Here is a 17,127-nt window from a genome sequence, read left to right on the forward strand (position 1 = left end):
AATAAAATCTTTCTACACCCTATAAATATCTCTACCACATTAGTGGGCAAGAAACCCATTCTAAATACTTCCTCAGAATAGATATCATTTTAAACTAAGCACATTCTGACTGTATGTTGTTGTCATCAAAATATAATTTTTAGTACTGTCTTCATCTAGTATGTAGGTTAAATCTGTACCCTGTTAAAATGGATTCATTATGCCTCATGGTCTTAAACAAAGCCACAGCTGATCACCTGCTCTATTTCTCATATATGTGACTTGCTTTTTTCCGTGCATTTAGCTGACAAATCCCATATCATTGTAATATTGATCCAGTGATGTATAAATTACTATACAATACTATTCTGGTTATGAAGCTGATTTCTGTAAAATCTATGTCTGTTTTTGTACTTTATTTTTGCACTACTGCTCTTCTGAAATAATTTTAAGCTTCCATTTCAATGGCAATAGGTGGAACGATAATGAAATTGTGTGTGGCTTTCCATACTATATATTTCACAGTTGTTAAACACTGCCACAAATTGAAACAATAATGAATTTCTTATTGAGCCAAATAAGTTGTGCATAATGCTGCACACCAGTATTGCCAGAGAGTGCCGACACAAATCTGCAATGAAAAAGGAGTGGAAGGAGATATGAAACCAGTGCGCTCTCCCTATTCATTCTCATTTACACACAAAGGATCAGACTCACTCTAAAACCACCCAAGTTTAGAAATTTCTGAGGAGAAAAGGAACTGGCAGGAGCACTGGTAAAGTAACACCCTGCACAATGGATTCCTTATTGCTGACGTGGCCATAAACGTTCGTGGTTTTGACCTTCCAAGATTCTGTAGGATCTTAAATAGAATAGATACTGGAATGGGTTGCTACAAAAGCTTGTTTACAAAATGGGATCTTGCAAGTGATCTTTTCTGTGAGTGTGGTGGAATTAAAACTGTGGACCATGTTATAAAATTTGTAATTTTGGTTTCAAAGGACGACGAATTGGACATCCACAGTGACTCTGGAGAAGACCTCCAGTGGCAGAGTAATTTTCAGTGTGCCATTTGACTGTAGTATGTATAGCATACATCTTAGCTCATTAGTAAACTTTGGCATATTATTATTAATATTATTATTATTATTATTATTATTATTATTCCAGAATGAGATTTTCACTCTGCAGCGGAGTGTGCGTTGATGTGACACTTCCTGGTAGATTAAAACTGTGCGCTGGACCGAGACTCGAACTCGGGATCTTTGTCTTAGGAAGGTAGGAGATGAGGTACTGGTAGAAGTAAAGCCATGAGGATGGGGTGCAAGTCGTGCTTGGGTAACTCAGATGGTAGAGCACTTTCCCAGGAAAGGCAAAGGTCCTGAATTATAGTCTCGGTCTGGCACACAGTTTTAATCTGCCAGAAAGTTTCATTATTATTATTATTATTATTATTATTATTATTATTTATCATCATTCCTTTAGCCACATGAATTTTGTGCTTTTCAGTTCAGATGTGCTACCTGTTTGCTTAATTTTTTTCAAATGTTATTTGGTTCATTGTGATTTGTGTTTTATACTTTGTTATGTATTATTTCTCATTAGGCATTTTTTTTGTTTAAATTGTCTTCATCATGTCAAATGAATACACAAGATTAAATGAACTGTCAGTTGCCAACTATTTTATAAGGCCCTGTTTGTTTAAATCTACTTTTGACTGTGGAATATTTCGTTACAATTCACCAGCATTTTGAAGAAAAACCATGTTGTACTACTTAACCTCTCCTCTCTCTCTCTCTCTTTTTTTTTTTTTTTTTTTTTTACTAATGTAGCAAAAATGAGACACAGAAATAAAATTCAGGAAGTATTAAACGTACATCATTACCTTTTGTGCTACAGTATGTTGTTTTAGCAAGCCCAACTGACATGCAACGTGGCTGTCCTGTGTGTGGGGGTGTCCTTTTTACCGTCTGCTGCTTCAGTGTCTCTTCCTGAGGGACTGCTTAGAAGTTCACACCTTGTTATATCTCATCAATACTTGTTATATATATTGATTCCAGCTATCCACAGTTTAAGACAACATTTACCCAAGTATCACAATGTGCTTAGAGCTCATATTAAATCGAAATAGTAAGTGGTATGTATGTAGTCCTTAGAAGGCAGAGATACAGAAACATGAACAGTTTACACGTTTATTCAGAACACATGTTGCATTAGCACTAACACTGTGCCATACTCATTGTTGCTGTTTCAGCCATAATCTTATGACCAGCACATTGTGAGCCAGGAAGGACTATCTTTCCCTAAGATCAACAGCTTGCTAAAAAAGCTTGTTCCATGACAGCGAGCAAGCAGTGACCCAGCTGCCAAAAGCTTTCTGTAATTTGCATCCACTTGTACTAATGTAAGCTAGATACTAGCACTTCAGTGGCTGGCAAGTGCTGCCGACAGCTGCAGAAACATTTTTCTTCTTTTCCAACATTTAAAAATTTATTATCTCTTTATCATTAGCACTTACAACTTGTGCATCATCGAAGAACAGTAATAAAAACAAGAAAACTGTCACCTGCAGTAAGTAATAAGACATATGCGTGTTGCACGTATCAGAACTATTTCCTAAAGTGCTCCAGAATGAGTCTCTTACTCTGCAGCATAGTGTGCACCATTTTGAAACTTCCTGCTTGATTTTGTCTCCCATTCTGAAACACAATTTTAATGTTCCAGCAAGTTTCAGGATAGTTCTCAATATGTTCTAGAGTAAAAGATTTCTTCTGGAAACAGTCTCAGGGGCTGTGGCTAAGCTGTTTCCTGTGCAGTACCCTTCTTCCAGGAGTGTTAGTCCAGCAAAATATACATGAGAGCTTCTGTGAAGTGTGGAAAGTAGGAGAGTTATAAGGAGAAGTGAAGATAGGGCAAGAGTTATGCCTCAATAGGTCAGCCAGTAAGAGCATAGGCAACAAAAGGCATGCTTCCAGTGTGGCCCACAGTTTTAAATTACCTGGAAGTGTTAATAAAAATACTGTTCTAAAACCATCATTCTCTGACTTTTGAGTAGCTGATAGATGTCCAATTATAGTTCCTCATTTTTATATCAGGAACTTTTCTGTAGTAGTTACCTTAATCTACTGGTGCCCAACTTTAAATACAAAAGGGTCTTACAATAGACATTTTGGAGAAGTGGGATATTGAATATGTTGACAATCCTATGTTATTCACAAAACTTTTACTAACTAGTCATCATATAATATTTGCTGAACAGTCTAAATTGGCAGAGGCTTGAAGACAGACCCAAGCAATCATTCTTTAACCTTGTGTTCATAACTGAGATAAGGCTATCTGACATTGCTAGTAGTGTAACTGTGTACTGTGGTGCTCAACTTGAGTTCACTAGAATGTGTGTAGCTACACAGTTAGGTAAGGATGCTGCCACTCAGTGTCCAGCTTTGTACCAGAAATAATGGAAGTAAGTCAATGGAAAGCAAACCCATGCACCAGATTGAATCCATGAAGGAAGATCTAGTACTCAGATCTTCTGCAAGTATTTTCTGATGCTGAATTAGCCAGGGCAAGCCCACAGGAGTGATGGTCTCCTGGAGTTCCAGAGAAGCATTTACTGCAGAATGTGATACATGTAGGAGAGTTTTGTCTGTAAGTTCCAGCAGGATTTCTGAGTGGTCTTGAGCAAGGACACTTCAGTGTACCTTCTAAATAATTGTTGCCACACTCCTTTACATTGAATTTCAATTCCTTTGGTGGCACTGTATCAGTTGTGTTATTTCCTTGTTGTTATCCTATTGTATGTTGTCTGTAATTCAGCTTTCCTTTCGTGCCTCTTCTGAATGTGCACCTTTAATCCTTCAAACATTGGTGATTAATTCTGTGCAATATTGTCAGTGGTATTAATTAAATTAATAAAACTAGTCCATTAAAATGATGACTGATAGATTTTTTTTATACTAGTTAATGCTGTACTACCATTTAATGAACTAGGCAAATTATGTTTAAGTGGTGGTGGAGATATTAACCTTTAACTCCAAAAGTATGGACTACCCTACACTAAGTTGTCTTCATTTAATTTTTTGTTTTCTAAAGATGTATTTGTTTTCCACAGAAAGGTGTTTTTCCAGACCTGCTTGCGACAAGTGGTGACTACCTCCGTGTTTGGCGTGCAGGAGAACCAGAAACAAGGCTAGAATGTGTGCTGAACAATGTAAGAGTGAGTGTGGTGTTGACAACACCTTCCAGTATTTGTTGCTGTATTCACCAGTTTTTACCCCATCACATTAATCACTGTTACTAATTTTTCTGTGACTTTTATTACAATGCATCAATAAACCTGGGTCTTTCATAGCTCAGTTGTCTAATTGCGATTGCTTTTGCACAGACTGTAAATATCAACATGTGAGTATTCTGCATGTGTATTTATATTCTCTTTTAATGCTTTCATTTAAAAGCTTCATAAATATTTTCAAGAAAGTTACTTCACAATTTCTCAGTTATAAATTAACAATTCATATTTCTCTTAAGAATGATCCACACTGAGAAGGAATGTCGGTGATGTGACAACTTTTGAATCTATTATGATGTTACAAATCTGGGGCAGTTTGTTGTTAAGTGTGCGCAAGTATTTATCAGCAAGAAATTGAATGGATTTTACAGAAACAGGTATCCTAAAGCTAATTCGGTAAAAGATCTTTAATTTGTGGAAGCGACCAACATGTCAAACGTTGAGTCTCTCTGCATCAGTGTGTTCACGGACACTAGTCGAGTATTTCACAGGCCCTAGTGATGCTAACTTCATTTCTATGAAGACTGATGTGTATTACCGTTTCCTCAATTTAAAACTGAAATTTTATTGATCAGTCAGCTCAAGACTCTGAAACAGAACTAGTGTCACTCGGTTAAATAGAAAAGTATGGTCTGAAAAATCATGGTTTAATTGCCGAGTTATATGTCAAGCAACTGTTTTTTAACTAGTTTTAAGCTTGGAATGAAACATCATTGGATTCCTGTGTCCCAATAATAGATTAAAAATTAAAATGATTTGTGATCAGTCAATGCCATGAAATAATGGCATCATTATGGGGCTTCACTATTTTGTATTTATTCATGGCCATTGTGCATGTACCTGATGCTTTACCAGAGTTAATTGTTGGTGGTTGGAACAATGTGTGGCACATGGAGTCTCTCGTAGCTCTGTGTTTGTGTTGACCCCATGCGCCATGGTAACACGTTACAGTAACTAATCAGCATGCAAGCTGAAATACTGTGTAAAGGATGTGACAGGTTGTCATTAATTACAGTACATGACCGTAGTTGAAATGAAATTCAATCAATGTTCAGTTTATTTCATCCAAATACAGTTGTAGAACAGTAAATGTTCAGTGGTGGAGCAGATGCAATATTTCACTAAGTCTGTTCACATGGAAGCATAGCACTTATTTCAGTAATAGTGTCAGAAGTTCATCACAGCCTACACCCCACTTAAGTTCCCCACACTGTCTCAGAAATAACACATGTCCAACAGCAACAATCCACCTGTAATTTTGAGGTTGTGCCAGTAGCTAAAAGCATTAGTATTTCGTTGGTATGCCATGAAATGAAATGGCGAAGTCTAAAACCTGTGACTCTGAAATTTCTGTAACTGTTGGTTTCATTTAATAATGGTAAGTCCAGATGACTTATGCTTACAAAAATCTCTTAAGTATGAGACTGATTTGATGAAAATGTAAATACCTGCACCCTCAACTTGCCGTCCAATGTGCGACATGTGTCATGTTCATGACATCAAAAACTAGAGGGGGCCCCTACTTCCATGTTTCAGAAATAAACTCCTCCCCACCACTCATCAGAAAATTGATTCATTCTGCTCACAAACTGCATTTTTGGTATGCTTATTACAAATTACATTCTATAGAAAAATTTTGTTCTGGTCACCAGTCTGAAAACTGGTTTGATGCAGCCCTCCTGGGTTATCCATCCTGTGTGAGCATCTTAATTTCTACATAACTGCTGGAACCTATGTGCATCTTGAAGATACTTACTGTAGTAAAGCCTTGCTCTTCCTCTACGCTTTTTACCCCCCCACACTTTCCTCCATTATCAAACTGATGATTCCTTAATGCCTCAGGATGTGTTCTGTCAACGGATCCCATCTTTTAGTTGAGTTGCGCTACAGATTCCTTTTCTCTCCAATTTGATTCAGTAGCTCATCATTAGTTATCTAACCTACCCATCTAAACTTAAGGATGCTTCTGTAGATCCACATTTCAAGATACTCTATTCTCCTTTTGTCTGTAGTGTTTATTGTTCATATTACACATCAATACGAGGCTACACTGTACACAAATGCTTGTAGAAAAGACTTCCTGACATTTAAACATACGGGGTGAGTCAAGGACTTTACGACTTTGAAATGGTACGGAGATTTATTGAGATAACTTACAGAATTGGTAGATGTGCCATTTTGTAGCAAACAACCTCAAGTTTCCAGAATGAGATTTTCACTCTGCAGCGGAGTGTGCACTGACATGAAACTTCCTGGCAGATTAAAACTGTGTGCCGGACTGAGACTCGAACTCCAGAGTTCGAGTCTCGGTCCGGCACACAGTTTTAATCTACCAGGAAGTTTCAACCTCAAGTTTGATTCACATAGTGCATTAGTACTCCACTCTGCCACCAGGAACACCAGTGTAGTGCACAGTTAAAATGGCTACTTTCTCTGGAGCACAGTGTGCTTGCATTGTTACCTTGCTCCCCACGCTTGACACCACTGGATTTCTTTCTCTGGGGTATCATTAAAGATTGTGTGTATGTTCTGCTCATACCGCACACTGCCATTGCATAAGTTATGCCTGATTTGCTGTGAGATGCTTGTCGCATCACAAATGGTAGTGCGCAAACCAAAATGACACCTGACACTTTTATGAGGAACTTGAGGTTGTTTGCTACAAAATGACACATCTATCAGTTCAATGAGTTATCTCAATAAATTTTTATATCATCCCAAAGTTGTAAAGTCCTTTTTGATTCACCCAATGTATCAATCCGGATTGAATTTGAGTTCATTCCATTACCCTTGTTTTACTTTTTTTGATGGTCAACTTATAACTTGTTTTCAGGACACTATCCATTCCATTCAACTACTCTTCTGGTTACTGAACGAAAATACACAGTGGATGACAGCATAGTTTTGTTGAAACTGGTCATCCAATAAAATGCCTTTTTAGCAGTCTTGACTTGTGACGTTTCATCAGTTACCATACATTTCAGAACACCCCCCAGACTGACCAGGTGATGAGTATAAAAACTGCTCTTCCATATTGTTCGCCAACTCTGATAGAATTACTATTTCGTAGGCAAACCTTAGATTTTATTTCTTCTTCTTAACTTTGTTTCACTTTACAAATTTCTCTTCGGTTTCCTTCACAGCTTCCTCCATTAACAAATTGAATAACATTGTAGATAGGCTACAATCCAGTTCCACTCCCTTCTCCTCAACCATTACTTCCCACTTCACATCTGTCGACTATTGCAACTGCAGTCTGGCTTCTGTACAAGCTGTAGATAACCTTTTGCTCCCTGTATTTTATCCCTTTTACCTTCAGAATCTCAAAGGGAATATTTCAGAAAACCTTTCTCAAAATCTAAAAATGCTGTTAAAGTAGGTTTATCTTCCTTAATCCTTTGTTCTAAAATAAGTCAAACAGTCCGTAATGCCTCGTGTGTTCCCGTATTTTCCTAAACTCAAACTACTATACTGAGGGGCCATTACTATTAGTCTTTCAGCTCTTCTGTAAATATTTTATGTCAATATTTTCCATCCATGACTTCTTAAACTGTCAACAGCTGCCTTCGCTGGAAATGGAAATACAGTGGTGTGCAAAACTTAAAGAGGGAAGTAACTTTTGCACGATGTATCAGTGCCAAATAACGTAGTTCATTGATAGGGTGCCAAATCTTCTGGGATACCTGCAAAACCTGGAATTATCAGCGAATTACATTTTACCTGGGAAAATCAGGGACATCTCGGGGAATTTCTGTAATTTTTAAAATCTCAAGGAATTCCGTGTTTTCAAGTTTGCTCTGGAATTTAATATTTCAAAGTGTGTTTATTATATATATAAGTATTATTCCATACAATGAAATGAAATGCTGGGGAAGTTCAGCCAACAAGACGCAAGTCTCGCAAGTTGATGCCACGTTGCGCAACTTGCAAACACAACACCCAGTCCCTGAACAAGAAAATCTCCGACCCAGCTGGGACTCGTACCCAGGCCCACTGCATGGTATTCAGAGGCGCTGAACACTCAGCTGAGGGGGCAAATTATTACATAAATTATCAGTGTTTAAAAACTGCGATCAAACTGCTGGTTATGACAAGTATATCTCAGCCAACAAGAGACAGAAATTCATTACTGTGACCCCCCAGCATTAATTTATCAGGGATTTTCTTACTATTCCTACATGCTCCCCTGACCTTGAATTCTCAGGGGATTTATTTTTTATTTTTTTCCCCCAAGTTTGAGTAGCCACCCTGAATGAAGCTTGGAACATACAATAGAATGAACCCCTACAGTATAGTACAGAAAGTAACTGAAAGAAATAAGCAATGAGACGAATAAAAATGATGCTTTCACTTGAAGGCAATAATTAGATTGAAGTCTGTGGGATTTATGATAGTCTCCCAAACGTAACAAAAGGTGGGACATGGTTCCCATAGGATATGTGATCACCACAGATATCAATTCACACCCTGCAATGTACTCCCATACTGGTCGCGAGGTTGGTAATGAGTTCTTGTAGGAGGGTTCCTTCTTCCAGCAACGCTGCTAACAGCTGCTGGATTGTCATTGGTGCATGTGGACTCGCTGCAATGTGTCCCCCTACTGCATCCCACATGTGCTTGATGGGGTTTAAGTCAGGGGAAATTGGCAGGACAGTCCATGCACCGAATATCCTGTCAGTGCAAGAGCTCTTCACTTTGCAAATCTGAAGTCAGATTTGAATGAGACACATGGGGAACTAGTACGGTGTCACTATAATGTTAACCAATGAGAGTACCATGTATGAAGATATGGTGGTCAGTATGCCCAATATTATGCCTCCCCACAAATAACACCTGGTCCACCAAAACAATCATGTTTGACAATGTTCGTGGGTGCATTACATGTTCCCACCTCTTGCCATTTGAGAATACATCCAGAATCACCACTCGGAGTGAATCTGCTGTCATCCGAGAACAACACGTGAGCCCATTCCTCATTGATCTAGTCCCTGTGCTCTTGGCAGCATTACAAACAGTGCAACCAATGTGCGGGTGGGGTGTCAACAGAACACAACGTACAGGTCGATGGACAAAGAGATCAACCCCAAGCAGTCACTGTGCCACTGTTGAGTGTGAGATTGCGCGTCCTGCAGTCCTGTTAAATGTGGTTGCAATTGAACCCTCTGTTTGATACGGATCCCTTCGTGCGTGTTGTACAATGGGAACAAGCCGAGATGGTGTTTGTGTATGGCCAAGCTGCTGTAGGTGAACATGAACATGGTCTGCCAACTCCTCTCCTTCGGGCAGCAGTGCCTTTGGTTTGGAATACTCCCTATGCACATGAAACAATAGCACATCCCCCATCTGTTTTTCATCCTTTTCTAAAATATTGTCTTTTACTTCACTTCGGTTGCTTAAAAATAATAAAAAATAAATAAATAAAAATACATACCATGATATTCACAATGGAGTGCTGATTCTAGTGACACCAAACACTTAAATCCAAGCTATTTATTTATTATACAATAGATTTTTAAAATTTTTTTGCCGTCACCACATAGTTTTGAGAAAAGAAGTCACTAATTATCAATACATAAAAATACATGAGGTATTCACCTCGTAGAATTTTCCTGTCTGTTTTAGCTGGTGTCCATACAATTACAATTTGTTGATTAATTATGATTTTCTGGAATCCTTAATTGAAACTTATGTCAACATAGTCCTAGATATATACTATCCACTACTCACATTTAATCTATACTTCGCTCATGTTCTTTTTGTGTGCATTGGTTTAATGTTCTGTGCCAATTAATCATTAGGCTTTATTATTAGAAGAAAGCATCTGAAAGCTAGTTAATGATGTGTGCATATGATGTATGTACACTTATTTTATGCCGCTTGAAGAGGATAATCCATTCACACCTTGTTGAGTATTGTACATTATAATTATTATTATTGTTGTTGTTACTAATTTTTTAATAAACTGCATATTTCATCAGCTATGCTCAATCATAACTCCTAAACTACAAATAGGGCATATTGGGCACATGCCTCATTAAATGAGGCTTGAAACATAGGAACTCCTAATTTCTCAATATCAAGTTAGTGGCCATAACTGCCCTCCCTACCAGAAAAACCCTGGGTCTGCACACTCGGCCTTAACTGCTCACAGCATCTACATCACCATTGGGCACCTACTCTGAGTGTGCCTTTTGATGGCTGTCACTCATCAAGTACCCTTCTGTGTCTGCTCTTCTGTCTTTTTCCTACCGGGAGTGCATCCTGCCCACTCTTGGGTTGTGCTCAAAAGCCTCATCTCAGTGTTGCGTAAGAGAGCTCATACAAATACTATAATGTGCTAGGCCCCACTTTAGGAGACTTGCTTTGGAGTGATGACCTTTCAAAGCTGACCACACTCCACTTTAAGCTGAGGTGGAGTTTATAGTTCTCGCTTGCTCTAAGGAAGCTATTTCTTGATTTTTAGGCTTTGGTATGCCATATAGTGGTTGTTGTTCAGAAGCGAAGGACTTCATTCTCTCTTTGGTGGCTGGTCTCCTTTACTCTTAAATTATTAGAATTCTGGCAGAACTATAAATTTGCTATACTCACAAGAGCTACAGCTTTTGTAGGTCATGTTTAGTTTTAACATGACTCTCAATGTTTCATTACTTCTCCTCAGGTAATTAATCTGGCACATTTACAGTGGGCATTAACACATCTGACACTGGTTGTTAATAAAGAGATTACTGATGTAAGTTGATTGATTAAACCATGACCTTAAGCAATTTATTTACAGATGCTGAGCAATTTATTTACAGATGCTGATCATTGCCCATCAGACACTATATACACAATCCATATCATTAATGTGGTGAACAGTAGGTTTGTGTGTTTTCTCTTGGAGGTATTATTCATGGTTTTTAATGGTGACTCCCCTGAAATTTCATGTGAATTTTGATACCATAGCTGTATGCATCACATGGGAAAAATGTGGACAACTTTGCATATTAAAGCACAGTTTTGCCTTTCTTGGTCAAACATGTGTACACCCCTAACCCACTGCTAATAAAACTGACAAACTGCAGGGATGGATTCCTAACGGGAAATGGTGAAAAAAGGTCCTATGAACATTTGTCCAGAAATGCATTGTTGCCACAGTAGAAGGCACTGAGGAATGAAAGTTCCACTGACCACATGCCATGTGTTGCAAGCTGTGTGATTGATGCATCATACTGTAGGCAGATAGCCTGGTATTCATTTTGGGAACAAGCTAAGGTGGTGTTTGTGTGTGGCCAAGCAGATGGAAATGGTTGAGAGGCAGCATGGCTATACCAAAAGAGGTACCCTCACAAACACCAACCACATCACACAACATTTCAAGCCCTTTTTGGACGTCTATCTGAAAGGACCCATGATCACACAAACGCCCAAAGATGTGATGTGATGTGGTTGATTTCTATGAGGGTACGTGTTTTGGTGTAGCCATGCTGCCTCTTGATCGTTTCTGTCTGCTTGGCCATACACCAACACCATCTTGGCTTGTTCCTGGCATAAATACTGGACCATTCTGCTACTTAAACAGAATGCTGTGCCAATCGTACAGCCTGCAACACACAAGGAATGCACAGCACATGGTCAGAGGAACTTCATGAGTGCTCTCTACCATGGCAACAATACATTTCTGGACACGTGATCTTAGGACCTTCTTCCCTTCATTTCTAGTCAGGACTCTGTCCCCGCAGTTTGTCAGTTTTATTGATGTTCACTTTGTATTGCACACACCCTCTAACCCACTGTTGGACGGACGCGCGCGCACACACACACACACACACACACACACACACACACACACACACACACACACACACACACACACGGTGAACATTAATAAAATCGACAAACTGCACGATTTCGCTGTAGTTGCACTGCTTCTTCATTTACACACATCAAAAAAAGTTTTGAATCACCCCGGTTCTCAGAACTCCTCAAGATACATGTAGATATTGTATCACAGACACAATCCATTTAACTGTTCAGAGATGTCACTAAACCCTCCCAAAGGTGTAAATAACCATGCGTGAGCAGCGTCTATTAGACGGAGGGGGTCTGACAGCTGATCAGTTCAGTCATTCCACCAGGAAGGAGGTACATAGCTCATGTTGTCTGTAGTTCAACCATGCCTAGACAGTCATCACCATGGTTTGATCATGTCTGCATTGTTACTTTGTGCCAGTAAGGGCTCTCAATAAGGGAAATGTCCAGGCGTCTCGGAGTGAACCAGAGTGATGATGTTCGGACATGTAGGAGATACAGAGAGACAGGTACTCTCGATGACATGCCTCGTTCAGGCCGCCCAAGGGCTGCTGCTGCTGCAGTGGATGGCCGCTACCTATGGATTATGGCTTGAAGGAACCCTGACAGCAATGCCACTATGGTGAATAATGCTTTTCGTGCAGCCACAGGACATCGTGTTATAACTCAAACTGTGTGCAATAGGCTGCGTGATGTGCGACTTCACTCCCAACATCCATGGCGAGGTCCATCTTTGCAACCACGACACCATGCAGTGTGGTACAGATGGGCCCAACAACATGCCAAATGGACCCCCCAGGATTGCCATCACATTCTCTTCACCAATGAGTGTCGCATATGCCTTCAACCAGACAATCGTCGTAGACGTGTTTGGAGGCACTGTACAGTGAGTGCAGCAGGGTGGAGGTTCCCTGCTGTTTTGGGTTGGCATTATGTGGGGCCGATGTACACTGCTGGTGGTCATGGAAGGCACCGTAATGGCTGTAAGATACATGAATGCCATCCTCCGACCAATAGTGCAACCATATCAGCAGCATATTGGCGAGGCATTTGTCTTCATGGATGACAATTCACACCCTCATCGTGCTCATCTTGTGAATTACTTCATTCAGGATAACGGGACATTGCTCGACTAGAGTGACCAGCATGTTCTTCAGACATGAACCCTGTCTAAAATGCCTGGGATAGATTGAACAATGGACAATGTGACCCACCAACCACTCTGAGGGACCTACGCCGTTGAGGAGTGGTATAATCTGGACCAATAGTGCCTTGATGAAATTGTGGGTAGTATGCCGTGACAAATACAGGCATGCAGCAATGCAAGAGGATGTGCTATTGGGTATTGGAGATACCGGTGTGTACAGCAATCTGGACCACCACCTCTGAAGGTCTTGCTGTATTGTGGTACAACATGCAATGTTTGGTTTTCATGAGCAATACAAAGGGCAGAAATGATGTTGATATCTACTCCAATTTTCTGTACAGGTACCAGAACTTGCGGTACCGAGGTAATTCAAAACTTTTTTTATGTGTGTGTTTCTCAAAGCTTAGTTTGGACATTGCCCGTTCTAAGGTGGTACATGTGTTTCACAAAAACTAACAACAAATCCCATACCTATGTTCTGTTTTAAAATACAAAACTTATGCAGTTAGAAATACATCTGGAAAGCAAAACAGTAAAACAAAAAAACATACAGATTTAAGTCTGTAGTGATTTCCTGAAGTCAATTAAGGCGAAAACAAGGATGGTTAATTTCTAAATATAATACCAATTTCCTTCCCCATCCTTGTCTTTTCCTAAGTAAAGCTTGTACCCTAATGCCCTAACCAACAATACATTGAATTCTAATCTTTCAGTTATTGTACACCATGTAAGTAGTTAATGAGACATTATGTAATGATTTTGGCCTGCAATGCATTCTCATGGTAGGCAGGAACATCACCTGACAAGTCACATTTTCTTCATTGTTTATAACTCAAGGATATACCAGAAACATGATATCCATTATCTTAGTAAAATAGAAAGGCCATTATTCTGCATGCATCAAGACAAGTAACTCAGTTCAGAGTTATTGATTCTTTTTCCCATGTACTCATTGCAGCAAGTTAGGACTATACACATCTTCAGTAATGGGAGGAGCTAACGTCCTTTCTCCATTTTCTTTTTTTTATGCTGAAACAGGCACTTTATGACTTTAGGTCTGTTTTTATCAAAATACTCGTATGAACGTGCTGTGGCATCACACAGATGTTCTGACTTGACTTTGCATATGCCCTGTGTGTGGCTATATTGTCCAGAACTCTACACATTATATTAATTCTACAAAATATATGTGGTTGGCTTATAAGGTATGAACTAAGTAAATAATAAATACAACAATGCCTTATGAGGCTTTGGTTAGAAGTACACACCTGTTCTGGCCCTGATAGTGTTCAGACACTCGTGGATGACACACAAACTAAAACTGAAGGTTACACAAACAAAAGTGCTGAACTCAGTTTTCCAATGTTTCTTTGCTGAGAAGGAGCAAGGAGTACTGCTGTAGAGTAATTCTCACACCATTACAACCAAAAATAATGTACTCGTAGACATCAGGGTTGGTGGCATTGAGAAACAGTTATAATCATTGAAATCGAACAAGGTTCCATGGCCTGTTGGAATCTTTATCAGATTCTATACAGAGTTTGCAGCTGTGCTAGGCCCCCTTTTAACCATAATATACTGTAGACCCCTTTAACAGGAAACTGCCCAGTGATTGAAAGAAAGCACAGTTAACACCTATAAGAAACAAAACTACAGTTCAGTATCAGACATCCATCTGCTGTAGAGTCGTAGGATGTGTTCTGAGCCCAAATGTGATAAGGTCATCTTGAGTAAGGTGACCTCCGTGTCAACCAGCATGGATTTCGAAAAAGATGGTCTTGCAAAACCAAACTTGTGTATCTCTGACATGATGTCCAGCGATCCATGGCTCAAATCAATCATGTGACTGTAGTATTTCTTGACATCCAAAAATCATTTGACTAAGTACCAGTAAAATACTTATTAATAAAAGTAAAATGATTTTCTAGTATCGCATGAAGTTTGTGATTGCATTGGAGGATTCCTTGGATTGAAAGTCTCTGCATGTTAGCTTTGTTTGGGAACTGGCAACAGATTTGGAAGTAACTTTCTAAATGCCTGAGGGAACTGTATTGTGACCCTTGTTGTTCATGTTGTACAGGGTTTTTAAAATTACGTTTGCTACTTGATAGAGTCCCCATGAATAGAAGAATGATCGTAGGACAATGGAACTTTGTGGAAATATTTGTAAGGACACGCAAAAGAAAAATAATGAATAAACCATTGAAACAATCACATTTTAATTTCCTCACTAGAGGTTAAAATTTGTTGATTGCGAACCATATTTACTTTGTGGGCTGCATATGTTGCTTGAGGTGACAACCATCTGCGTCCACAACAGCGTGGAACCACACTAGAGATACCATTTTACTATTGTTCACAGTTTTTTTCGAGTGGTGGACTGTGGAATGTTTGATTGTTGTAACAGAGCACTTCTTGAAGATTGCACTTTGCATCCAGCATTCTCAGCCATGGCAACAGTTACTACTTCAACAGTTTGTGGCGCAATTGGCCATCGGCCCCTCTTAGGAACAATTCCCAAATTGCCAGTTAATTCAAACTTCCTAATTGTGTTCTTCAACTTCAGTGCAGGAAGAGGACCTCTCAGTATTCCTGTAATGCATTGCTACTTGTGCAGAGCAGCAGCATTATTGCTGTTGTTTTGATAAAACAGCTTTACAGGTAAAGGGCTGCTCACCTTATCCAGGTCCATGTTGACTGTTTGCAACTGTAATCCACACTGATGCTTGTGTTTCAGCCCTATGCCAATGTACTATAGAAGTCTGTAACAGTATGTTATTACGCTTTACACAACTAAAACCAGAAATCCTGCAGCTTGGGTACCCATATGATTCATAGTTTTCTATCTTCACTGGCTCAAGCAGTGAAAGTTTAATTATGACAGACAATAGTAACCTCAGACATTTTGCAGCTGATGCAGTTGTCTTAAATGAAATACTATCTGGAAAAAAAACCTCCACAAATATTCAGGCAGATCTTGAAAATATTTGATAAAGGTGCAAATTGTTTTAATGTTCAGAAATGTAAAATTATATACTTCAAAAAATGCCAAAAAGTAGCATTCTGTGATGACAGTATCCGTTAGAAACACAGGATATTAGAAAATGTAGCCAGCAGATTGCTAACAAAATACTTGTGTGCCCTTCATATAATATTACTCGTTTGCCTGGGACCTGTACTAAATAAAATTAACAGGTGACATTGAGAATATACAAAGAAGGGCAACACAAGTTATCTCTGGTTTGCTTGACTAACAAGATAGTGACATAGAAATGCTGAAAAACCTGAAATTGTAGACACTGAAATTGTAGACACTTGAAGATTGAACACAGACTACCCCATGAAATAAAAAAGTTCCAAGAGTCAGTATTTTGGGAGTTACTCGAAATCTTCCACAGCATCCTACACATCAACGGACAAGATTAGTCTAATTACAGTGCACACAGAGACATTTAAGTGCTCCTTCTTCCCATCTTTCAAACTTGAATGGAATGAGAAGAAACCCTAATATGTGGTACAATGGGAAGTGTCTTGTGCCATGCACTTTACATTGATTTGCACAATATGGATATAGATGTAGACATGCTTTATCAGTAGTTCTAATGTGAACTGTAAAGTTGACCAATCAGTTAAGTCAAATATGAATGAAAAAGTGCTTAAAAATTCCACATTACAATTTGCTGCTTTTTAGATTCTCATTTTCCAGTTTCTGCCATGTTGATAGTTGTAAGTGCTATTCTTTTTCTACTGGCCTCATATTTCACCAGGTGTTTTGGGACTACCTCCCTTCACTCGCCTTTTTATTTCTTCCATGATGCTAACAATAAAACTCTGCAATGCTTCATTGTTGAAATGTACTTCTAATTTTGTGGAAGTAATCAGTGGCTTGTGCTGTTGTTGCTTGTAATGTTATTCTAATAGC

General features: G+C 39.0%; 1 protein-coding gene across 3 annotated transcripts in view; it reads left to right on the plus strand.

Annotated features, from left to right (window-relative positions):
* Nucleotides 1-17,127, plus strand: part of LOC126471104 (DDB1- and CUL4-associated factor 7) — a 139,395-nt gene that overhangs the window by 80,472 nt on the left and 41,796 nt on the right. For 2 of the 3 annotated variants that reach the window (XM_050099180.1, XM_050099182.1), the window contains exon 4: nt 4,091-4,195. In XM_050099180.1, the coding sequence (XP_049955137.1) occupies nt 4,091-4,195 (105 nt within the window). The remainder of the gene's footprint in view (nt 1-4,090; nt 4,196-17,127) is intronic. The other variant, XM_050099181.1, reaches the window with a different exon arrangement.

This window comes from Schistocerca serialis, chromosome 3 (assembly GCF_023864345.2).
Source record: "Schistocerca serialis cubense isolate TAMUIC-IGC-003099 chromosome 3, iqSchSeri2.2, whole genome shotgun sequence".
NCBI lineage: Eukaryota > Metazoa > Arthropoda > Insecta > Orthoptera > Acrididae > Schistocerca > Schistocerca serialis.